The 24,524-nt window shown below is 40.9% G+C and overlaps 1 protein-coding gene across 2 annotated transcripts in view; it reads right to left on the bottom strand.

The window, feature by feature from the left end:
• EGFLAM (EGF like, fibronectin type III and laminin G domains) overlaps nucleotides 1-24,524 on the bottom strand; it is a 75,870-nt gene that overhangs the window by 32,056 nt on the left and 19,290 nt on the right. Inside the window, exons 3-9 of one of the 2 annotated variants that reach the window (XM_035563820.2) lie at nucleotides 23,445-23,528; nucleotides 21,664-21,690; nucleotides 17,317-17,434; nucleotides 16,564-16,699; nucleotides 9,757-9,923; nucleotides 1,484-1,599; nucleotides 920-1,256 (exon numbers count right to left, since the gene is read on the bottom strand). In XM_035563820.2, coding sequence (XP_035419713.1) covers nucleotides 920-1,256; nucleotides 1,484-1,599; nucleotides 9,757-9,923; nucleotides 16,564-16,699; nucleotides 17,317-17,434; nucleotides 21,664-21,690; nucleotides 23,445-23,528 — 985 coding nt within the window. Of the gene's footprint in view, nucleotides 1-919; nucleotides 1,257-1,483; nucleotides 1,600-9,756; nucleotides 9,924-12,093; nucleotides 12,157-16,563; nucleotides 16,700-17,316; nucleotides 17,435-21,663; nucleotides 21,691-23,444; nucleotides 23,529-24,524 lie in introns of those variants that run through there. The other variant, XM_050716383.1, reaches the window with a different exon arrangement.

The raw sequence follows: 24,524 nt of genomic DNA, 5'->3' as shown, positions 1-24,524 counted from the left end.
GACACCTGATGGGGAAGCGATGCCTGGGATACTGTGTGGCAGAGAAGATAAGCCCACCACTTTGAAGAGCCATGATGGGTCAACTCAGCCACCTCATGTAGCTGCCCCTTTAGGGCTGAGCAGATCTAGGAGGCACAGCAAAGCTAGGTGCCTCTTTCTTCCTTCCCCCTGCACAGCCACACCTCTTGTTTTCCACAAGCTCTAGCATTCATCTGACCCCTTGGTCACGAAAGCAGCGGAAAAATAACTCCAGGGGAAAAAGAAACCACTGAGATTTGTTTCTGGCCAGCTAAGTGAGCTGAACGGGTTCATTAGATGATGAGCTGACGTCAGACCTGGCAAAAAGGAGAGGTTAGGTCTCCAAGAGGGCTGAATGCCCCTGCTGAAAGCTGAGGAAGACATGTGTGGACATTGCCAGGCCTGGGTGCCTACCACCATGTCTTGCTCCTTCTCCCTCCCACTCCCATATGGGGGAAGGAGAATTAAACTCCCCCTGCACAGCTACATGGGGTCTGCATTAATCTTTCCCCGCTTTATTAGAGTGATTTCTTCAAACTTACTTGAGGAAAGAAAAACAAGGGGATTGGTCTGAACTGGGACATGGAAGCTGCTGTTGTCCTTAGGGATCCATTAAACCCATCCAGCTATCCCAAAAATATACTTTTGTTGTTTTACCTCACAGCTGCTCCTTTCCTCAGACAAACAGAAGCCAGCAGGGGAGCAGAAATCCACCTCCAGCTGGTCTGCACCAGCCTGGGCCACAGCCTGAGCCACAGCCAGGCCCTCCTGAATGCTGCTGTCACTGCATGGAGGCCATGGACATTTGGTCAGCCAAACCTGGAGGGACACTTTGTCTGGAAGCCAGTAAGGAAGCACACCACAGACTGTCAGACGAGGAGCTCGGCATGCAGAAACCTACCTTCTGTGCATGTCTCTCCTCCTTTCCCCAAGTTGCAGTGGCAGCGCGAGCCTCCCCAGTCATAGTCGTTGACACAAAAGCTGTCTGCAGAGCAGATGGTCTCATCGCAGGAGAGATCAAAGAGGCGCAGTGCAGAAGACACGCCACCCCTTCTCGTGGCCCTGGCTGTAGTCACCCTCGCTGTTGTAGAAGGTCGAGTGGTGATGGGAGTGGAAGTGGTGGGCTCAGAAGTGGTTATAAGGAGCCGTGACAGGAGCCTGGAACTAGACCCTGGTGTGACCTTGGTTTCAACCAGAAATTTTCTGTTGCCTCCTTTGATAGCAGGGAGAGGTCTGAGCTGAAGGGAAAGAAACGAACATAAATTCAGTAAAACTTATGTTTCTACGTGGAAATGAATTGAATGCTTTTCAAGACATGGATCTGAAGTAACAAATTCATCCTCACTGAAGAAAAAGAAGCAACCACATTATAATATCTGAGTATATAATATCTGTCTGACAAGACCAGACACTTTAAAAGACTAAAAAGAAAACAGAAATGTCAAACTGGAGTCTTGAAATTTACCTCTTCTATGTAAATGTCATAGTCTGAGTCATCAACATCAAATCCATCATCATCACCAGTGACTGCCTCTGTGATATACCGATGCCCATAGCTCCCGCTTCCTAACTCCTCGGAGCCTGAAAAGACACAACTAATATACTCAGTTCATATGTTTTTTCTGTTTACATACAGCAACTCAAATCTTACTTCCCCCTGGCTCAGCACACTGAAATCAGAAATGGTGTTAATATTCATTCCATATAGGCGATGCATGTGTCAACCAGAAGATGGGATGTGTTGTATGAGTGATACACACACAACAAACCAAGTGAAGACCTCCATTTAATCACTTCTTGTGTTTCTTTAACAAAGTGGGAAAAACTCAGTTCTCCCACTGCAAACTGACTTTTATCTATCATTCCTCCAGGAGAAAGGCTCTGAATGTTTTTCAGCATGAACCACACTTTAATAACTGTACTGTTTTTAGACCAAACCTTTCCCTTTTATACATACACAGTCCGCTGTTCACCCTACTGCCAACCAAATACTGGAACACCACAGGAGGTACAGCTAGTTGGGGCTTTTCTGGCACACTCTGCTTTATCTGCTTACACTGGCTCCGATGCTTCTGAAATTAATACTCTAAGTGTATTTTTAGATTGTATTTTAAAATGCAATGTAGCACCTGGAAAACAAGAAAGGTGCACAAACACCACTTGCTTTTTGTGTGCACAATCTGCCTCTCCCTGGAATGCTGAGCAGCTCTGTGAAGGACTTCATGCTAGGAACTGCCATTTAAAAACGTAATATGATCGATGCAGAAAATATCTGTGTTCTTCTGCACTTTACACAACAGATCTGTTTAAACATTGCTTTTTAGCTAGTAAAATTTACCTGAAGTCATGAGGAAATATAATAAGGGTAACTGCATCACTACCATTCCTTGACGTTTCAGTAAGGTTAACAACATAAAACATATAGTAACCAGTGAAACAACGGACTTCATACATATGCCTTTTCCATAAAATATGCTGCAGTCACTTAAAAACAGCACAGGTAATCCTTGCTTTACAGAGCCTCTGTATGGGCTGACCGCGTGTACTTGCTTATTTTAGCAGCCACAAGCTGCCCAAGTTTTCCTGAGAGTTATCAGGTCCTTCCCACCACAACAGGCAGAGACACAAAGTCCTGCTGGGCCAGGGCTGTCTGCAGGAAGGAGACCTGACAGCCTAAAAACACCAGCAAACCACTTGGTGGTAGTGAGAGCTCCACTACCACCACTGAACAACCTGATGGAGCCAGCAAAAGATAACGAGGCTCAGCAGACTTTTTGGACAGTTATGTAATCAAGCATATGCACACCAGATATGAGTGCGCACCCTGGCTGGCTCATTGGCCACCTACCATATGCTCCTGCAGAGCTACTCAGCAATGGGGTTCACATGTTACATCAGCACAAACAAAAATGCAGAGCCAAACAAGCAGAGGTAATGAGGCGCACACATTTCCAAGCAAAGCAGCATGCTAGACCAGGAAAGAATATGTATAAGCCTCTGCACTCTAACATGTATACCTAATCATCTGTAAATAATACAATTTAACTGTATATTAAGTAGAGGTACAGAGCATAGAGTCCTACTAATGGAGATAAGCAGAGAATTCATAATGTTACGGCTGGTGATGAGATGAGGCCAATTGGACAAACTACAGATGGATTATTTTTCCTAGTGACTGTGAATGCACAGGCAAAGAATGACTATAAGGGAAACCGGCTGCAAATTTACAAACTCATCCCAGTCCTGCAATCGTTATGGAAAGAAATGGGTATTAGCAAAACATGGGCACACTTCATATTCCCAGTATTCACTTGAAAAGTCGCTAAGATTAATTAGTACCACCAGATAATTTTACTCCAGGTAGTCAAGATGGCCACTTCTTTTCCATCCATCACTGCATCAGAATCTCTTTCTCTGGCAAATGCAGTTTTATATGACATTAATTTCTACAAAAGAATTTCAATATGTCCAAACAGAAACCTTATAAATGAGACTTGCAGTTTACTGGAAAGTATATTAATGAAGCGGAGCCCAGCACTAACTCCACTCTTAGCAGATGCAGCAATTTTCAGCTCACTGGAATACTCTTCCTTTTAAGTCAGGTCTGTAATATTACTTCTTGCTTTTCTAAGTAGAGTGCTCACATTGCATGTCTGTATTTCAGTACTAATTCAGTTCTAATGGATGAAACTAATTTACTTAAGAGCAACAGAAGTAATAAAACTAAGTTGGGAAAAAAAGAAAAAAATTGCACATTACTGATCAATCATATGTCAAGGAAAACAAACTACTCTGTATTCAGGCTGTGATACATAACCTCAATTTTCTAATTTAAAGGCATAAGCTACAAAATAAACATCTGTTATAGTCCAAATTTTGCCACATTTTTTTCTCTTCTCAAGCAAATTTTCTATTAGCTTAATGGATTTATGTTCAGTAAGGAGGATAGGGATGATATAATACAGACAATGAAGTATCTGTATATTCACATGTACAAAAATATTTGTTCTTAGTTTTGCATTCAGATATGCAGACTGGCTTAAATGTATAATACATGATTTTAATGCCATGCTGTTTTGCTCAAGTGTAACTCTCCTGTTTTGAGTGAAGTTATCACTGAACTACACCAATAGCCACCAGCACACAATGAGACTTTGTAACTTAGGAGACATGGGCAGTTCCCCAAGCAGAAGGTGTGCCTCTTTCACCTGGTAGACTAAGACGTATCATGCTTTTCCAACGGAAGACCCTGGGGACAGCATATACCCACAATTTTAAGATAGACAGTGATTTCTTTTACTCTATTGAGCTGGCAAAATATTCACATTCTTGAGAGAGCAAAGAAGGTACATCTTATTGTGTCTTGATAGAAAGGATTGATCTGAGGCCCTTTTCCAAAGACCTTCAGAATTTAAGTTTGGCATCACCAGCAAAAGTATAACTTAAGAAGGTGCCCTAATATTCATAGATCTCTAACATGGCCTAAAATCCCCCCTTCCCAGCTCCATCTAAGTTTCAGCCAGCACATGCTACATTACTCTACCTGCCAACATGAAAGCAGTTTTGGTAACACATATTGCATTTGGGAGCAAGGAAGGCAAAGAAGTTTGCTCCTACCTATGTCTGAACACATACAGATCAATAGACACAAAAACAATGAGACTATCAAACAACCCACTGTCTTCTCAATGGCTTTGGTCTGCCTTGCATTTGGTGTTGGCTCATTGGATGTGACATGATACCCACATGCAAGGTTGCAACAAAACTACAAAACAAACAGAAAGCAGAGAAGCCAGCAGCACTTGCTGCAGACAAGCCTCCTTGCCAGCCCACTTCTTGAGAGCACTGCATAGCTTTGGTGGTGAGCTCACCTGATAATGTGTGGCAAATAAACGAAAATAAAGCAAAGTGGTACACTGAAAATGCTGAAACAACTCCAGAGATTGTGTACGCCATATTTCATTAAATCAGTGTTTCAGTGTACAAGAAGATGAAGTCTGTTTAAGACTCTCTACCAGGTCTTATAATCCCGTTTTATAATTAATTGGAAAACTAGTGGGGGGTCCTGAACTGATGTCAGCTTCTTTCCAAATAATCGGGGGTTAAGTTATACCAAAGGTATCTTTTTCAAAACAAAGAGAAAGCCATACAAACTTCTGTTTTGCCAATTAGGTGGCCACTGACATTCCGATCAGGAGACATACTGATCAGGAGACACAGAAGAGAGCAGGAGATAGGCCAGAGCAAGCAGATTGAATGCAATGTTAACACACTGATCGCCCTCACACATAAGACGTAACAGGTTTAAGTCGAGAATACATCAGGACATTTTTATCTGAGTTTTGTCCCTGCCAGCGACTCAGAGTGAAGCACTGTATATCGCTTGGCCTGTCTCTTGCTCTTTGTTCCTGCTTGTATAACGGAAACAATAAATACAAATACAGCCTTTGTAAAGCCTTCAGAGATCTGTGGGAAACAGTTCTGTAGAAAACCATCTCCATCCACTATCTTCAGGACACATCACCATCACTTAAATCAAGGTTTGGGCCTGAGGGACTGCTCTTTTCCTGTGCCTGAGCCTCAGCAGACACATCCAAGCAGTGTGCAGAATATTTAAGCACTTGTGCCAATGCCTTTTTCAGCATGAGCCAGAGCGTATGGATGCCCCCATTTGTAAGAAGCCAGGCAGTGATGGCCAGGCCCAAAGGAAGGGATGTACCTGAATTAAGCATCCACTTCTGTCATGTTAGCTGCAGAGACAAGCAGGAAGGTATTTTTAACAGAAGACGCTTCCTCTGTGGGTCTGGCAAAGCTCAAGGCTGGTGACCTTCCAGGCACAGTGCAAAGCCCATCTGTTTCCCCAGGAGATGAAGGGTATTTAAGTGATGCAGGTGAGGACACTTTGTTTGATTCTTTGGGACAGTTCATTACTTTTGTTATTACTGAACTTGATATATGAAAACTTTTGTTTTCAAGTAAAGTGTTTGTGACACTTTGAAAGATTTGATATAGCAAAAAAAAACAACCGTGTAAGTGAAGTAACTATAACCTGTGTCTGCAATTAAGAAAAGCAACAACAAGTTGATTTATTACATCATTTCCTTCTATTAAAAAAATGAAAACAAATCATAAATAAATGAGAACCCTTGGGGAAACTTGCCATCCCTTTCCTCTGTGGAAATGGATCAATGTAACATAAAACAACCATTTGTTTTTTTACTAGGTAAAGGGGTAACAGCTGATAATCAAGGACACATGTTGTACTTGCAAGGATCTTGGGAGGTCTGTCACATTAGGTGATAGTAAGCAACCCTCCAGAGGAACATTTCAGCAAGCAAAGCCAACAGTTTCCTATGCTGACCTGAAACAATGTAGTCAGGAGTACTACAAATCCAGCCATCTTTGAAACCAAAGTAAGAGAATAACACATGAGAATGAGATAAGCACCAGCAGGAAAAATGCCCAGGTAGCATGGACCCAGTGTCTGTAGGACTCATTGCTGTCACAGCCCACCCGGAAGAGCCACAAGAGACTACACCATGCAACACGAATTCTGAAGGTGCACTGTGTTTGAGTTAATGCTGGGCATTTTTTCTGCAGTTAAAATGAGCATCAGAAGGTTACTAATTATTTTAAAACAAGCAAAACATTCAGGATGCACAAAGATAAAGCTACAATTTTTTAAAGTCCAAATACACTAGACACCTGCTCACCAGCACTATATAGACAAAGTGCAGTACAAAGGACCCAGACATTGTATGGATTTCTGACAGCTCCCTGAGATATTTCAGGTATTTCTGAAGAATACCCAGACAGTCAGAAAATAGCACCAAATATGTGTGGCATGTTTCACTGCTTACATAGTAAGAGGAGCCACAGTAATAATGAAGGTAGTAATTCCTACAACAGGCACCCTGAAGAGCAAAGATGCTCCGATTTCAGACATGCCGACGTCGGTCTGACACCTTTCCAACAACAGTAGGTGACTAAGAGCTATCTGCTGGCACTTTGGGAGGTTCAGCCATCTGTTGCCATCTGAGATGCATCACAGTAAGCGAGGTATCCCCAGAGGACTGCAGGTGTCTGGGAGAGGTATGGGAGGCACATGCCCTCCTGCAGTGACAGCCGAAAACCAGCCAATATAACCCAGAGGATCTCAAATACACCAAATGTCAATATCTGAGCAACAGAATTGAATGATTAAATAGGCCAAAGAAGGTAACTATTGCCCTTCTGGCTACTAGAAGGGGGAAGGTATTTTAGTACCTGAAGAAAAATATGAACTAGGAGTGAGTATTACCTGATTATTCTTGAACTGAATGTGCATTTTTCTGTCACATTAAATTTTCAGCTTTTTAAATCACATTAGGTTTTTGTTTGTTTGTTTTGAGGGAAAAATAAATGATCAGGCTATGCACTGCTTTAGTCAAGAACACTTTTTTCAGAGCAAAAGTTTAGCTTTTCTACTAATATATTATGTACTCCTGTGTCTGGTTAACATCAAACCATTTTCTTACGCAGACATCACGTACTAAAGCCAAATGAGAGCTTTATACTTTATACTTCCTGAAAGCTGCAGAACTTATTTCCAAGGGCATGCATCCTTTGCCACCTTTGAACACCACTTCTCGCTCTGCAAAAAGAAGGCTGTTGTGAAGAGAGTTACCCAGAAAAACATGCACCAGCTTTAAGGCAGGGTGGCTGTTTTGAAGCCTATTTGTATAGTCTGTCCTGGAAACCAATACTAGACTGAGAAAGCAGCCAGATTTGCATTCTCCAGAGGGACCAGGGCTTGCCAAAGAAACCCTGAGTTTAAGTGGCCAGGTGTAGGGCTGAATGGTGCAGGACCCGAAGGACATGCAGCAGCTCTGGGATGTGGGAGCTCTGCCTGTTTGTGAAGGTCTTCCCCAAGCACTGCCAGCCCTGTGGTGCAGGAGACCAACCTCCTGGTCTCTGACTCATCCGTGCACCTACCACAGACCAGCAAAGAGTTTCTGAGCCTGTTCATGGAGCTGTGCAACATCTACAGCATGGTAATTCTTCAGATCTGATCCAGACACGCTAGTCAAGCTCATGCCCAGAATGAACCTCTCCAGAAATCAGCATTTACATACAGTAGGCGTGAGTCTGACTCTAAGCCCTGCTGACAAAAATCCTTGGCTTAGAGCCATCTTGACTGGTTTCTGCAGAACAGGCAGATTCCAATTTTCAAACCTGAAAAGCGCCTTTCCTAGAGCACTACAGTAATAAGTGCAGTACAAAGACCATTCCACGCTTATTAGCTTTATCTTTTCTGACCAAAGAATGCAGACACTCACTTCCAGATATAAACAGGATACTAAAGAGCACATAAGTGTGGTTGAGGCAGAGGGAGCTGAACCTTGAGGATCTGAAGCCAAGGAATCCCACAACACACTGCACCTTCATCATTTTTATAAACATTTGCTTCAGAAGTTAAACTGAGAGTTCAGCTGCCACAATAAACTTCATGCAGATCATTCAAGGGATTCAAAGCATGGCAGAGGGGAAGAGCAGATGAAAAATGCCTTAAAGGGTCAATGAAGACAAGGGATTTCAATATAGGGAGGTAATCTAGATATAAATCCTGGTTAAATGGATCATTAAAGATGCAGTCCACATTTTTGCAGTATGCAAATTGTTCTTGCTGAGTTCACAATCCCACCTGAATATCAGCTGCTCATTTTCTACCGGTTAATTAAAGATGATTTGCAACTGGGTGTACAGGTGAGAAAAGAAAAAAGCCAATCTTGTAGCTCCTTTTTAGAGTTCATTAATGTGGTAAAACTATACCCAGGCATTTTCTTGCCTTAGTGTTCTATCCCCTGTAAATACCTTCAAAACTGGGGCTTGCAATACTGAAGCCTTTTAAATGCAATAAAAAAAAAGTTTAGAAAAATTAAGGATATAATCTTGTTAGTCCACATTACCTACCATCTTCATAGCCTCCTGTATGGACTCTGCTTTGCCATACTGGTCTTGGATGTGGTCTATGTCAGCTTGGTTAGGATGCTCACGCACAGCTACAGCTCTGGGGGAGATGATGAGCAACAGCAACTCCAAGACAGCCCACAGAGATACGATCACTGGCAAAGGATTAGACCCTAAGAAGGCCATCAGGAGATGCGCACAGGACCTACTCATTGCAGTGTGCATGGCCTGCATGGCTGCAAAATTTGCATGTAAATGCAAATTTTGAATGCACTTCCACTTAATATTTTCCTACATGGCTTCTGATAAAAAAGGAATGGTTACCTGTTATATCATTATTTTCATGGTTATGCTTAGTAGTATAACAGCCTTACTACTCAGGAAACGGAATACATTTGCTTTGGTCAGAGTTGTTTAAATTACACATGTAATATATACAGTTCAAAGAACTGAATAAAAAAGATGAACAATAGACTTGTCTTGCTCATTTCTCCCCATGATATTCACTTGTAAGTTCTGCATGAAGACGGCACAAAAGTCAGTAAGCAGCGATCCAAAAATATCTAGCAATGATCCCCAGAACAGGGAAACAGCATGAGAGCTTCACAGATCTTTGCTTGCAGCTCAGTCTTCACAGGATGCTGCAAGTGCTGTGGACAGGAACAAGACCAGGTGTTGGACCAGGGATGCATGTGCACCCTTGGCTTGGAGAAGGAATCTTTCCCCAGCTGTCCACTACAGGCTGCCCCCAATACAGAGCTTTAATTAGAAAATGGTGGCTCTACTCACTGAATGTTCGGACAACATCGCTCGGTGCACTGGAGGGGCTGGATCCGTAGGAGTTAGCTGCTCGGACGGCGAACTGGTACTTGGTATTTGGGAGAAGTCCCTTGAGAACCATGGACTCCATCTGGATCTGCTCTCTTATTACAGTCCAATTGCTGTCAAGGTCTGGCCTTCAGGATTAAAATAGAAAAAGAAAATAAAAATAAAAATAAAAGTAAAAAAGAAAGACCATAAATAATTAAGGCTAGCTGTATAAATTCATTGCCTTTAAACTTTCCAGGGAAATACACAAAATAAATGAGGTATAACTTTGCTAAATCTTGACTGAAATCCTTCATTCTTCAGGGGCCAGACTGTGCAACCACAAAAGCCTGTGAGATGGAAACATTGCACTACACAGTGATACAAAAACAATTTTCTGATTTTGCTTATAAACCCAAGGAGGTGTTTTAGAGGACAGTTTGAAAATCAAGTTCTGTTTGTCTGTTTTTATGGATTCAGAGTTCACAGTTTTTGAGTGGAGGTACATCACCAGCAGATCCCAATCTCCTCTTTGGCTGTGTAATGCAATACTTTGAAATAGAGGGAAAGATTCGGCTTTATTTCTAAAAGGTTGTGCTCTAATACCACTGAGTCCCTTCAAACATACACAAGCACTAGCAGGATGAGAATTTAGCATTTGATTTCCCAGGAGACTAGGTTAATCTACCCACACTGGAAAATCTGGATCCAGACCCTTCTTCCCAGAAATGGAAAAAGTACTGAACAATAATGCAGAGAACCTGGTCTATCTATGTGCAATCTGAAAATAAATAAATAAATAAACAAACAAACAAACGAATGAATAACTAAATATTAATTAATTAATCCCATAGCCTTTGGGCTATGCCTGCTTATATGCTGATCCATACTGGAAGCAAGCTGCCGATAAATGCCTGCTCTCTGCGCCACTATCATCCAGCTGACATCAGTACAACCATTCACATGGCAATTTCATCTCAACACCAACGTAGGGAAACTAGAAATGCCGAAGTTCAACTGCAGAGGAATATGTGAAAGGGAAAGGCTACTTCAAATACTTTGAGAGAGCATCCTGATGCTTTCACACCATTTCTGCCCTCACTAGAAGTGGTCTCATCCAGGAGGAACATGGAATGAGAAGGCAAATGAATGTAAACAAAATCAAAAAGTAAACATTAAATCCAGGCCACCGAAAATATTTAAATTGAAGCTTATGATAGTAAAAAAGGGATAGAAATGACCTTTCAGAGAAAATTATTCTAGTGTCCTTTTCTAAGATAGCCTTGTGGTATTTATTACAGGAAATAACCTCAAAGTGCTCCCTGATGCTACTGATGTTTACATAGGACTAGCTGCAAATGTCTCCAACAGTCTCCCAACAAAAATTGTAGCACAGGGCAGGCATTTCGTATTTGTTTATTTGCAGCTGGAAGGAAACGCCAAAGTCAATGTATGTTTTCTTTTATCAGTCAATACAAGATTTATTGATCACCGAGGTTTCATTTCTTTGTGCCAGCACGGCAAACACACTGACAAAGTTGTAGCTTCCAGCTGCCTGGCTTCTATGCAATGGCACACAGGATGCGAATATTGCATTCTCTCACTAAAAATAAAATCAGACAAAAGAACAAGATGCAATGACAACTAAACAGACCGTCTTCAGTCACCTTCCATCACCATTTCCTGGTAGACAGGAGGGCATTTATTTTGGCTGCTTTTTCATTGTTCCCCTCCCAAGTTTTTGATGCCCAGGCCAAAATGAAAATGTATGTGTTTTCCAAATGAAAGCTGTTAACGTTGCTTCCATCCACATGCTTGCTTAGCAGCATGTTCTCAGTTTTCCTACACACATCTTTTTTGGCTCTAATTACAATCCAAAGAATTCCTACTCACTCAAAAGGGCCTTACAGTGGCTTTGCTACAGAGCCTGCCAGCATCAGTGCCCAACAGTGAGGGACCCAAAGGAGGCGTTACTCCCTGCAGAGATTTAGGAGAAAGCATCACGACTCCACAAACCACAGGCTAGTCTTCAACTTCACCGCCAATCACAAGACTTCCTTCTACAGAAATGAGTAACAGAGGAAATGTCTGTGAATGTGTAAGTGTCTGCAGCTGAAGGAGAGGGAAAAAGAGATTTATCGCTTGACCTTTGCTATTTCTCCAGAACGTTCCCTGTGCGAACAAATCGGTACAAGACGATAAAATGGCAAACAGATGGGGAGAGGAAGACAATGAACTCAGCTGGTGAATATGCTCGGGGCAGCCAACTCCTGTGTTTCCTAAGCTCAGAACATTTTGTTGAATTCCACTTCATGTCACCTTTTACACTAGAAGGCTCATTTTGATGCCACTTTTCTCATCTTCTCACAGAACCACCTTCCCTGGACCAAGTACAGGTTTGCCTCCAGCTGGGACTGTGCAGGGCTGCTCCAGAGAACAAGGCATTTTCCGCTGTAGAAGTCACAGCTGTGCATCTCCATGCAGAAATGCTATGCAGTAAGAATCTGAACAGTGACAGTCAGTGTTTTTAAAATAATAAATATGGGGTAAAGTTGATAGCACTGGACAGATAAAAACCAAGAGTAGAATTCTGCCCCAAATCTGCCCCAAACATTTGGATTATTACTTTATGTTGTGATCTGGGGAAACATTCAGCTCAAGAAGGGAAATCTTTCTGACGTGGATAACAACAATTTTATACTTGCTTGAACTTCCTTTTAAAAATCACGTGGAAATGACTTAAGAGTAAAGCACCTGCTAATAATCAATTTTTGAAAGGTATTTGATTGCTCTTTTGTGGCATGTTTTTACTCATCTAAGTTCAGCTCTGCAAAATATTTTTTAAGATATGCCTACAAATAACAAATACAGTGACAAGTACTTATTTGGTGTGGAAAATACTGAATGTAGAAAATAATGCACTATAGGATATTATTTTTAGTTACTATTACTGTTTAGCTTTATTGTGATGGTTTCTACAAAATATCCCAACTAATATACTAGGTCAACAGAGGAAAAGTAGACTATCTTTTAAACATATTCTTTTGTTAAATCTTATACTGATAGTAACATTTTTTAAATATTTCCTTAATTTCTGTATCTAATTCTCCTCTTTCTTCATTAATTAACTTTTCAGGGATTTAACCCTTCCAAACAGTGAGGTAAATGTTGAAACAGATATATCTGTTCCATGAATTCATCAGGAAAACTGTATATAAGGTGGTTTTTTTTTTTTTTTTTTTTTTTTTTTTTGGTCTTTAGGAGGTCTTCTTTAGGTGGTCTTTAGGAGGTGTCTTCTCCATCAGAACCATTTCTTTGGGTTCATTGCAAATGAAGGCAAACATCAAACCACTACCAGCACTCATGGTCTGAAAGTTCACAGCTGACTTACTAAAAAATTACAATTCCTATCCTACATGAAAGTGTAACTTTTCTGTGTTGAGCTTTTTTCCAGCTCTGGGATGAAAACTGGTACATTCAAATGATTTCTACTGGGAAAGAGACAAACTTTTCTTTAGATGGTTTGACCACATTTCAGCATGAGATATTCAAACATGACTGTCTGATTCAGCACAGCACCAGTGACAAATAGCTCAACACAAAATGGATTCAAGGATTAATCTTTTTTGGAGTGCAGACGTGAAGCCAATCAAGAAATCTGCCCATGCCACTATGCTGAGTCTCCTCCATCCTAATCAAAATACTGATAAATCTCTCCAGTTTTATCGGCAGAAGCTGCCTAGTTTATGGCAGCAGAAGGCTCATGTCACTACTGAGATGTTGAAAAGTTTTTCCCATATGTCAAAATTAACAATGAAAATCATTGACTCTATCAGCAGATAAAAAGAAAGCAACCTACTCCTTTTAAGGGATATGCTGCTGAAACACTTGTGGTTCTGTAGAAGACAACATAAAATTGAGTAAATTTGTCCCCAAGTTTAGAAGACTGGTAGGCATTCAATAGATTAGACATCTGGGTATTCAGGTGAAAATACCTAGGGCATTTTTGAGAAGGTGTTTTCTTAATTTGTATATATTAATTATATATATATATATATATATCATATATATAAATACTATTTATTAATATATATTAATTATATTAATATATTATTTATATATATTAATATATATTTTATATATATATATATTAATATCTTGCAGATAAAAACCTAAGCTAAACCAAAGTCCGGGATGTTGTTATAGGGACTTCCATAAGAATGTTGTTTGCTGTAAAAGATCTCTCGGCATAAACCGATAGACCATTCACTCTGTGTCTGCAAGCTTCCAAAAACATGATGAGTTATTTCAAATTCAACGTGTTTTTTTTTATGGATTCTGTATGAACTGTGCTGATAGCAGTGAGACCTACACTCATCATCCTGATTTTATGCACTTAACCAAACTGTGAGTGCAGAGCCTGAGTTAGCCCAGCCTACCATATACCTGACATCACCCATGGCCTTCCACTGCCTACACGAAACCAAGAGCTCCCAAGAGCTCCCAAGGGAAACCATGGTAGTGCCTAAGTAAGCGCCCAAATTCAGACCTTGAGAAGTAGGAGACAGCAGGTTAGCTCTGGTTCTGATGACAATCTGGTATGTGCAAACAATTAATGTATTGAATGTCCATGAGGTTCTAATCCCTGATACTACAGCTGAAAAAATAAGAGTGTTTTTCCCTCATCTCAGTCTCCCAGCATTTTTTCTAGGGTAAAAGTAATAAAAGTTAGTTCTAAGGGGAGCAAAATGATTCAATGTCATAGTTTCTAGAGGTTTGTGCTGTGCTCAAGAGAAATTACAGATTTGCATAAGACAGTTATTAATTTTGCAAAAGCTCAGTATCAGAATTGTATTTCTTTGACATAAAAGGACATTTCTAAACTTGCTTACACTGTTTTGTTTTGGTTTCACATTGGTTTAATTTTAACAGCTTTATCTTGTGTTAATACACTTCACAGTAATTAAAACTATATGCAGCAAAAGACAATGAAGCTTAAAGTTAAATCTTTACCGCTAACTGCCATTAGGGCTTATGGCTCATTGAACTTTCTCCAAATATATACTCAAGCTTCCAAATCTAAGAGAGTATAATCCCAAATTTAACAAATATGCTTCAAGATTAGCTTTAAATCTCAAATTAAACAGTGTAATCAAAACATTGTGCTGTTAGCAAATTCTTTCCCAAAGTCTAAAAACAATGAAACACTGAAATTTCAATTACTCGTATCTCTTGAGTTAAACAGTGAAAGCACCTTTCTACTCTCTGGTTGAAAAAATAAAAAAAATAATTAAAAAAAAAAAGGTGCACTTCTGACATGCCAGGTGGAAATGACAATGACCACTTCTTCCATTAGCGGGTCCCTGGTGTCAAGAAGACATGTATGTAAACCTGCAGGCTCCATTTTCTGGCAAGAGCACACAAGCAACAGATGTGCCATCAATCAGAACCCAACAATATCCCTTTTCTATCCACTGAGTAAATGAAAGTTAAGAAATGGGGAGAAGAGAGAAATACTCAGATAATGATTATGCTGGAAAAATAGATATTGAAGAAATTGCATGATAATTCTACATCAGAGTTTACATTATGGCCATAATGTATCTTCAGCCCTCGTGTCCTGCCTCCCAGTGCAGTGAACGTTGGATGGCTTCCCACTAAATATGGGGCATTTCTATTCAAACACAAAGTGCAATGTAAGTTCACAAGCAGGCTTTCAGCCTGGGAATTCTTTCCATTGTATCAATATCTTCTAGATTGTAATCGTACTTTAAGCACTGAAAACCAATAGTTCTTTCTGTCTGTTTTTACAACAACTAATCTTTTTAAAAATGAATGTGTTTTTCTGAAGAGCGACTTTTTGACCTTTACAGCTTAGAGTAGTTAAAGAAGCAATTCTCTCTTCTTATCCAGGAACCTCACCTAAAACCTGTCACGATGTGTTCACCCAAAGGATTAAACTTCCCAAAGCTGAATTTTGCACTCACAGTAAGGGTAAACAGAGGGGTAAGCACATGAAAATAAATGGCTTTGTATGCAAATATTAGCTTCTACATGCATGTGAACAGCCAGGTACAAATATGTCTTTGAGCATCCAGATACAATCACCTGCTCCTGACCCTTTATATACATCTTATAAAAGCAACTTGCCTGGCAACTTTTCACCATTTAGGTCTATTACTGCAAAATTTAAAGGGTTCAACATAAAAGCAAAACCAAACCCAAACAACACAAAACATCCATAGTTCAAAAGAAAGGTCAGTACTTCATGGACACTTGATCAGCATTGGAATAAAACAAGTCTGAGTCCTGCAAGCTCAAGACTCAAAAGGCTTTTGTCAGTTAAAACCATTCAACATACTGCATACTGTGTTTGCACTCCCTGAATTTTTCCCTATAGCAGCCAAGGGCACATCTGCTCAGGGGGACTGCTCTGCCATAGACCCTTTTCTCACAGCATAATTCAACAGCAGTTGATGACAGAAGAAACTTAAAACTTTATTTATCCATGCTATTTTTAGAGGGAACAGACTAAATCAGGTGTTTTTTTCTTCAATCAGAAGGCAGGACTTACTGGTGATTTTACATCAATTTTCTTTGTCTTTAAAATTTCATGGTAATCCAACACACATTGAGAGTGAAACCTGGTGTACTGTGTACTGTAAGTAAATAACTAATGAGAAGTAGCTATACCCAGTTTGATAGTGCAGCTTAGGAAAAAAAAAAAAAAAGAAAGAAAACAAATGTAGTACACCAACACTGAAGTTCAGACTCCACTGGGAAACTTGCCTGATAAACTCCACTACGTAGTACTGGATGGGTGAGCTTCCTTCACTGGCCCCAGGCTTCCAGGATAATGCAACTTCTGAATCAGAGACAACAACGATCTGTGGCTGATAGGGTGGTGCAGGGGGCATGCAGTTATCTATGCCAGAAGAAACAAAACAGCGTTACAGGTGCGGATGGACAAATACACACAGAAACCCAACATTCAAAAACTTAGGAATCAAATCTATAGGCTTCTTCCTTAACCTGTTGCCCCTCTAAAACCCCACATCTGTAGAAAAATAGTTCTGCTTATGACAGGGATTTCTATGTGCATGTCCTGCTTTGTTAAAGAAGTGATACATGCTGGGGTAAAAAGGTTTTCTCAAATGGTCTAGCAGAAATTTATAAAAGATTCATAAGGCATCCCAAACATCAGATGGCTGCTGTCCTTTTAAAATATTGATAATGACAGGATCACCTAGGTTGAAGAAGACCTTCAAGATCACCAAGTCCAATTGTCAGCCTGACCTACTGAGTCCCATCACCAAACCATGTCCGTCAGTGCCACATCTACACATCTCTTCGATACTTCCAGGGATGGGGACATGTTTCTGATCACTGCTATCACAGATATATCCTGCCCTCTGCTCACCCATGGCTTTGGGCAAATTGAGGTTATAACACAGTCTGTATTTATCTGCCAGTGTTGTGAAATGCCTGCACTGACCCTGCCCTGCCAGCTTCGCAATAGAAAGCCATGTAGAGAGGCTTTACCTTGCGATAAGGTTGTCACATCTCTGGGCATGCTGGACCGTCCTTTCCCTGCCCAGCCATAGGCGCCAACGCTAACGCGATGTGGGGTACCAGGCTTCAAATTCCCAATAACAACTTCCTACCAGAGCCAGGAGAAAACAAGACAAAAAACATTGTGAAAGCTCTTCCACACAACTGTGAGCAGCACTGGGATCTGACATGGTATTTTCCATTCAGCCTTCTGGGAGGATTTTCCACCTTCCAGCCCAGCTTGGAGACAACCACCACAAACACCACCACGTGCTTCCTTGCAAGCTGCAGCTCCCCAGGGGAATCCATGGGGCTGAGCTGGACCCGTTTCTCTGCATAATTCACAAGGTTGAAGAGAGTTTGCATTCTCTGTCATGCTTTTGCTGATGGAGTTGAAGTCACGTACTGTTCCCTCCCTTGAGCCAGTTGCTGGGCTTTGTAATCAGCATAATCGGGTGTTTTTTTGTTCTTTTCTTTTAAATGCAGAGACCATAGGAGCTACTGAAAATGGAGCAGCTTGCAGCCATGTCATCTGATGATCTTTAATTTCTCATAGAGCGGAGACAAATCCCATTACCTCTCATGATATTCCTAGCCTGCAATCCTCTTCATGCTACCAGCCTCGACCTGAAGCAACCACTTCCTTTATTTGTCCTTCTGCCATAAACATGGAAACATTAACACATAGCCAACTACTGTAGGGAAGGCAATGCTAACCTCCACATGAAGAGCTTGTTCTGCAGAATATTTTTTAGAGAAGCCTGCTCAAATCTTCCAGAAATAGCAAACGTCACCAAAAAAATAAATAAATTTCATTAGTGACTGTTTGACATACCATGGATCAGCTTCAGATGTTGAGATTTGGCCTTTAATGGAGCATGAGCACGTGTGTATAAAAAATTAGACTTCTTTACCTGTAATCTCTCTACAGATAGAAATCCTATTTTTATTATTTCTGACAGCATATGCAAGTAAACAGAAATACCAGGTTCTATGCCACAGACTGCTATGGTGTGAAAAAATGCATTTATAGAAAATTGTTGCACAGAGATTTTTTTATTTGGTTGTTTTTTGTTCTTTGTTATTAAAAACATTACTCACAGTGCATTTAAAATGCAGAGACCTCCTTTCTCTTCAAGCTGGAACAGACTCTAAACCTACATTTCCAGTTGCAGTAAAATAGTAAACAATCCTAAAATTTTATTGTCTGCTAAACGTCCTTATGACGGTCTTTTGGACAAACTCTCCCTTTCTGTTCTTTGGGGAACATATTTCATTACTACAACATCATTTAGCAACACTCTGCCATCTGTCATTTCTCTAGACATGGTTTTGGAGCTCCGTCACTGATTTCCTATTAACATGGACTGCCTGACCATTATTCTGTTTTTCCATCCTTCACTCTCTATCTGCTTCAATGATTTGGATTCATCTGAGAGAGATGATAACAGTGCTGAAAAAGTAACTGCCCAGAAAGAGGCAGCAAGAACACTCAAACCAAAATATTTATCTGCTTTCAGTCTCACAGCTGAGGTAACTGAGATCTTTCAAAACGTGATCTGAAATGACAGCTGCTGAAAACCCAGCACCTCTCCTGTTGACAATACTGATGATCCTGCTCCTGACACTCCACCTGCCATGCCACATATACTGTCCATCTGTATTTTAATTGTGTGCATTTGTTCCTGCAAGCATCCCTCTTTATTACACTAATTCTTCTAAGAAAAATCTTTCATCATGTGTCTGACTGTCTGATTGCTTTCACACTTGGCTATCAACTTGGCCTCAGCAAATAGTATGGTATTGATGTATTTGCCTCTTAACTATTACCTCTCAACTCAAGACCACAACAAACTAAAAAGAATGAACCTCATTGACTGCAAAGCCAATCAAAATTGAAGTCCTATTGAGATATTTAAGTTCAGCATGTTTATCCTCAAAACCTCAGTAAACTGCTCTCTTGCCTAACACATGCTGAACTACCTGCCTCTTTCTTCCAGCAATGTCCTCTCCGTGAACAGAGCTGTTTGATGTACAGAGGCTGTCTTTGAGATCAAGCATCCTGTAAGCTTCTAAAATCAAGACATCAGTGAATGGGTAAAGGTTTAGGACATCATCAAGCTACCCTGACCTGTGGCAATCTCAGGGTATTTCCAGATCACACCAGGGCAGTTTCAAACGAGATTCTGGAGAAGAAACATATCCCCAGTTACCCCACTGCCCAGGGGCCTGAGAGTCCACTTTTCATCTCTTTTTCTGCTTGTATTTATGAAAAGGGTCTTAAAACCAAGTTTTTGTCATACCTGGGGAGAGAGCATCACCACAGATATGGAAATTTAGGTGCTATATTGAAGGTTTACTAGCACAAACTGCAATATCTTGTCACACAACACCCTTTATAAAACCCTGCAAATTGACATCTGGTATTCTCATTACAGATCTCACATTCTTGAACGGGGTGAAGCAATGTGGTATCTTTTCTGCAGTACAGGAATCAGGTGTAGGCAGGAACTGTGTATCCCTCCCTGCCTTGTTGCACAGCCTGTGCTCCCTCCAGCTGTGCTGAAACTTTTTGTGAGGCTATGCAGTAAGCCGCCTCACAGAAACCTGGTTTGCAAGATATTTTCCAGAGAACCCATTTTCCATTTGGTTTTGTTTTAATAAAAATAATAATATTGATAATAAAAACCCACAACCACAAACATAAAAGCATCTGGATTACAACACAGGTGTAGAAGCACAGCTGTTTGTAATGCCACTTGACCCCTTAACCACTCTTTCCCTGGTCTCAGCTGGTCACTTTCCATTTTGTATCTTTGTGTTTGGTGATCTGATAGGGAGCATGTTGTTTTCTACAGCTCTGTGCCAGACCTAAAACCTCCCACTTTTTAATTTTGCTAATTTTTCTTGCCCTTTTTTTTTTTTGTATATATATATATTTGTGCTGAACTTCACAAATATTTGCAAATTAGGACAAGAGCCTTAGCAAATGGTACTGCTTCTGTGTTTCTCCAGGCTGCTCTCATGTACGTGTACTATATTAAAATATGATGTAATACAGATATGAGACACTATCCACTTTGCTAACGCCCAGGCACATGCGCATACACATGCGCAGGAACAGGGCACCTTGCTATGACAGCCTTGCAGGTTCCAGAGAAGCTTCTGAGAAAGCAGCAGGGTCATACCCACACAGGCAGAGGAGGCTTAGTGATGGAAACACAAATTATGCAGACTTAACCACAAAGCTATTGCAGATTTCTGTTGTGTTTGGTATGAATATAACAGAAAGCATTTCAGCAAGAACACCACTTCCTGAGGATTAATGACAGCTGGAAGCTGATTAATTCCAGTCAGTCATACTTCTCCACATGTTCTCACAAGTGTTATTTTTATCAAGCAGAAAAAAGGGCCCAGCGTGGAACCTCAGCTCCAAAATGCCATAATCCAAACTCTTCTCTGCTGGGATTGAACCAGGCAGTCCTGTTTCAAGTGCATCCTGAGGTCTCATCTGGGCATCAGCCTCTTACAGACCAAACCTCCCCTAGTTCTGACAGTGAAAGCTGTGCTGGATCCACCAAATTCACAGGATTTCTCCACTTTCCAAGCATCTCAGGAAAAAAAAAATAGTCTGTAAGAGGTTGTTGATGAAAGATTTCAGTTAAACACCAAAATCACTTCCCTTACCCTACCCCAAGGCGAGCACGTCCTCTTTGCTTCCTCTCTCACAATAAGCCCGATCTGATGACTGCTCATAGGAATCAGAATGGACAGGGCTGGAAATAATTAATGTGAATAATTCTGCAGCTGCAAACCCATTTCAGACCTATTTTACAAGAGCTTTTGGTCACCCACTCCCTCCTGCTGGGCATTGCTGCCCTCTCCCCGTGCTCCTCCTCGTCTCCTCCCACTGGACTGGCTCAGACTTCTTCCTCTCCGTCTCATCTCCCACAGCCATGCTGCTTTACTCTTCCCCATCCCCGTGTGTCTGCCTACCTAGCTGTCCCTGTTCCCTCTAAGTCTTCACCACCTGAATACAGCTCGCTTTTTCTGCTCAAGCCATCTATAAACACTTCTGCAGAAAAGTTTACCCATCTCTAAAAAGGGAGCTGCTGTACCTATACGTGTCCCCTTTCTTTACCTCTGGATTTTGAGCTTTAGCCACTATTTGTCACATTCTGACCACAAAAGATCGTGTCTAAGTGCTAAGTAGAATCAACGCTGGAGATCAACAGGGAGACGTTTTTGAGTGTGAATCTGTGGAAAGTCCAGATCAGAGAAGTTCAGCCTTATTTTAAATCACAGCTGTGACTGAGCCTCATGTGAAGCAATACTTACAAAAATTGCTTGTCCTTCAATCTGACCCTGGCAAAAAGAGAAATAGGACTTGTTAATGAAGTAACATACTAAAAAGTGATGGTAAATACAGATAAATAATGGGTCAGTGAAGAAAAACAAGGCTAATGCTGCATCGTACTGTATTCTTTGAGACTGTTATTAATCTCTGTGAGTACAGGGATGCAGACTCTGTTCTCCCAGTGAGAAAGAATTACTGTTGTCAGGATTAAGACAAAACAACAATGTACTGTTTGATCTTTGTTGGCACTACCAGCAAGATTTTTTTTTTTGGGGGGGGGGGGGGGGGGGGATGAAAAAAACAAGTAAGAAATACAGAGGTAAAGACCAGAAGGGAGAAATTAACGCATATATAAAGAAATAACATGTCATGGCAATGAGGTGCTTTCATCCACCATGATCTCAGAAACCTACAGGGGTCAGAACCAAAACTGGGTGACCGAAAATTGCAGGAAATCATTGCATCCCTCTCACCCATGCTTCCTACAGGGAAGGCTTCTGAGCAGTGCCCAGCATGGGTCAGAAAGTACCAGTGAATGCACATCATTGAACAGCAGAAGGGAAGGCTAAGGAAAGAGAGGTGAGAAAATAAAGAAGAAGGATGATGAGCAGAATAGAATGGAGAAAAAAAAATCAAATTGTGAAGAAGGATCACAAAATAAAGATCGCAGAAGCCTGCAATGCTCTGTGTGCACACATCAGCTTTTGATTCCTGTGCTGCAGGCATTACTGTCTTATGGGCAGACTCTGCTCTTTGCAGAGCGCAATATGAAAGTGCTCCCTCACAGCACCCACCCCAAGACACTCCTTCACCCTCTGTCCAAGCAGAAGCTGGAAAATCACTGATTCTGCCTTGCTGAACTCAAAGAGCAGGTTCCCCCCCGACAAGATGCCTGTGTGTTTCAAGAACACCCTTTAAGAGCAGACAGTATTAAAACTACCCAGAAGCATCGAGGCATTGCTTTCATCTTGGCATTAATTGCTAAGCAGTGCAGCAGAAGAGGACAGGCAGCATTTGTACACGAGTGGAGGAGGAAGGTGGGACTGGACAGAAAAAGGGAAGGAGGAGAGAGAAGGGGAGAGGGAAACAAGCAAAGTAAAAGTGTAAAGGACAGATAAAAGGAAAAACATAATTAAATGAAAGGGGAAAAATAGGAAGCAAGGAATATAATAGGAAGTAAGTGCTTGTAAGAACCAAAAAAAAAAAAAAAAAAAAAAAGGAAGCAGAGAAAATCTTCTAGGAAGTGGACTTGCACAAATGCAGCTAAAACAGCACAACTGAATTTTAAATTCTGTACTTCAGGAGGCCACAGTCTGACACAGACACAGACATATAAAACAACCCCTAAACTATTTGTCCTCTTTAATTTATACACTCAACTCTGTCAGACACCGCAATGCACTGATATTTAGGTTTCTTGCTGTGCATAACAGCAGAGCTGTGCAAATCCCCTTCCATGTGTAGAGGCTGTTCACTGAAAATGGACATTCACAAAATTTTCAGTAGATGCCAGAGGTCAGTGTTAGTAAGATGCTAGCAACTTCCCAAAGTTTTACATGATAAATTAGTCAGACAATGAGAAGCAAAAGTGTATCACAGCTTTCTGCGTGGATTACTGAAAAGCTTTGTGATTTCCTTTTTGCTCCATGCCCAGAGCAGATCTCGGTGTAATTCACAAGCCAGCAGCAACCAGAAAGCTGCATTTTCCCACTTCCAAGCTCCACTTCTGGTGCACTTACTGCTGATGAAAAGAAACACTCACCATGCTCAGCATATCCAGACTCAGGGGAACATCATGTGAGAGCTGCTTAACTGCTTTGTCACCTTCAACCTCTGAGTAGAAGACCTTGTGAAGAAGATACAATCAAGCCAGTTAAAGCAATACTACAATGCTTCACAATGATTTAAAAACAAGTGCAATGTTATCACATTGTGAACAGCATTTAAACCTGTGATCCTCTTTTCAAATGCATGAAAAGTTAACACCCTTTAACATTTCCTTCATATTTGTTAGAAATTGTCAGCATGACTAAAAGACACAATCTTGTGGTGTTTATGCTCATCTGATGTGAAACACAGGCCAGCTTTCAGGGCAGACTTGAGCTGACAACTTGAATTGTGCATGATTTGGCTGTGATCAGCTCAGTCAGCTGCAGATTTGAGGGACTGGTCTGCACAAGTTTGGCATTCTATTTCATATAAGGAAGACGTTATGTTATTATGCCATTATCAAAATTGCTGTATCACAAATGTCTCTCCTCACGTCTGTTGCTGCATACAGAAGACTAACGAACCAGAGAGAATTTGATTTCCTATCCACAGAGACACTGAAATGCCAGAGGGCCAAAAGCTAACATAAAGTGAAGATGGTTTGGGTATAGCTCAATCAATGCTAGGTTTGTCATTGCTTTAATTATCATACCATGCATGAGCTCAAGAGTTAAAAATAAGCTGAGGCTTGGATATTTGATCCACTAAATGATCAGTGAAAAATACTTACAATTTGTGACTATAAAGCACAGTAACTACTTTGAAAAATATTATGACTCACAGAAACATCACTTAAACTGGTAGAATTTGCAGACAATGTCCCTCTCTTGGAGTGGATACCAAAACTGCTAGCAATATTCCTGTATTCCTATATTCACCATCGCAGTGACATGCAGAGTATTACTGCTCCTCTGCTTTCATACAGAAGAATGAACCCAACTAGATCTAGGGCCTGGCTGAGTGGCAGCAAGTGTACAAGCACTTCCATAACAATAAAAGCAACTCTGCAGTTGGGCTGTATTAGTCATCTACATGACCATGGAATGAAGGGGGATGTGTACCAAAAAATACC

Source organism: Cygnus atratus, chromosome Z (assembly GCF_013377495.2).
Source record: "Cygnus atratus isolate AKBS03 ecotype Queensland, Australia chromosome Z, CAtr_DNAZoo_HiC_assembly, whole genome shotgun sequence".
Lineage (NCBI taxonomy): Eukaryota > Metazoa > Chordata > Aves > Anseriformes > Anatidae > Cygnus > Cygnus atratus.
The sequence above is the reverse complement of the archived record's forward strand: the minus strand, read 5'-3'. Positions and strand labels throughout refer to the sequence as shown.